This window comes from Cebus imitator, unplaced genomic scaffold, assembly GCF_001604975.1.
Source record: "Cebus imitator isolate Cc_AM_T3 unplaced genomic scaffold, Cebus_imitator-1.0 Scaffold138, whole genome shotgun sequence".
NCBI lineage: Eukaryota > Metazoa > Chordata > Mammalia > Primates > Cebidae > Cebus > Cebus imitator.
This window is the reverse complement of record NW_016107453.1, coordinates 3,859,105-3,860,513: the sequence shown is the minus strand read 5'-3', so window position 1 is coordinate 3,860,513 and position 1,409 is coordinate 3,859,105. Positions and strand designations below refer to the sequence as shown.

Sequence of the window (1,409 nt, the reverse complement as noted above, 5' to 3'; positions counted from 1 at the left end):
TTTTGCTTTCCCCTCTGACTTTATTTCATTTTTTTTCTATAAAACCTCCTCCATAATTTCACAATTTAACAAAAAGTTTAAAATCCAGGAAAGAAACGACCCTGTAACTCGTTACAAATACGATTCTCCTTATTCCTTTTATTCAGCAGTTGGTCTTGGGCCGATGAGTGTCCTAGTTCCTAGTGAGACACATTCTTTGTAACAACCCTTGTGGGCAAGAAAGGTATTCGATACCATTTGCTTTCCAGCGTCAGTTTACATTTTTGTTCAGGAGATAGTGAACAGAAAGAAATGGAGAAGCTTGTTCAGGGAGATCAAGATAAGACAGAGCAGTTAGAGCATCTGAAAAAAGAAAATGACCACCTCTTTCTCAGTTTAACTGAACAGAGGAAGGACCAGAAAAAGCTCGAGCAGACAGCGCAGGAGATGAAGCAGAATGAAACTACTGCAATGAAGAAGCAACAGGAATTAATGGATGAAAACTTTGACCTGTCAAGAAGACTGAGTGAGAACAAAATGATATGTAATGTTCTGCAGAGAGAAAAAGAGAGATTAGAAGGAGAAAATGATCTTTTGCAGAGGGAGAACAGCAGATTGCTCAGTTACATGGGTCTGGATTTTAATTCTTTGCTGTATCAAGTACCTACATCAGATGAAGGAGGCGCAGGACAAAATCTAGGACTTGTCTATGGAAACCCATATTCTGGTATCCAAGAAAGTTCTTCCCCAAGCTCACACTCCATCAAGAAATGCCCCATCTGCAAAGCAGATGATATTTGTGATCACACCTTGGAGCAACAGCAGATGAACGCCCTTCGTCTGAATTGTCTAATTTGTGGCAAGACCTTCCCGGCAAGAGAGAAGCAGATCTTTGAAGACCACGTGTTCTGCCACTCTCTATGATCATCCCAGCCTCTTGGATATATACAGAGATATTATACAGTAGAACCTATAGCTTCTACCATGAGTTATATGAGTCAAGATCCTGCCTAACCTGAAATTACTAGAGATTTACTCAGCCCTGCTGCCACTAACAGTGGAGTCATGTCACTTATCTGAAGGACACTGTTAAGAGCTCTGGTGCCATCCTGTGGGTTACTACCTTTAAGTCACATAACTTTAGCTGTGTCATCCTCTCATCTATCATTCTTCCGGGGGTCTTCAGTACAAGGTCCCTGGGTTGGAGCCAATCTAGATAATCACAACAGGCCTGACTTGATACTAAATCATTAGTTTTCCAGGTTGTCCCACTGCCATTCAGGGGCAGGCCTTGAGTGTATTTGTTCTCAGTCCTAACCATGGAGTCAGAGATTGGTCCAAGGTTGAGAATTCCTTTCTCCTCCTCCTCCTCCTCAGTGCTGCTTTCTCCAACTGATTGCTTTAGACTAGCCAAAAATGGCACAGCAAAG

The 1,409-nt window shown here is 42.1% G+C and overlaps 1 protein-coding gene across 1 annotated transcript; it reads left to right on the top strand.

Moving 5' to 3' along the window:
* The first annotated feature begins 163 nt into the window (after positions 1 to 163).
* LOC108313490 (calcium-binding and coiled-coil domain-containing protein 2-like) lies at positions 164 to 961 on the top strand. The gene is made up of 2 exons (XM_037743232.1): positions 164 to 182; positions 272 to 961. Exons 1-2 carry the CDS (start codon positions 164 to 166, stop codon positions 901 to 903), a joined length of 651 nt encoding a protein of 216 aa, XP_037599160.1. The 3' UTR covers positions 904 to 961.
* The last annotated feature ends 448 nt before the right edge of the window (positions 962 to 1,409 follow it).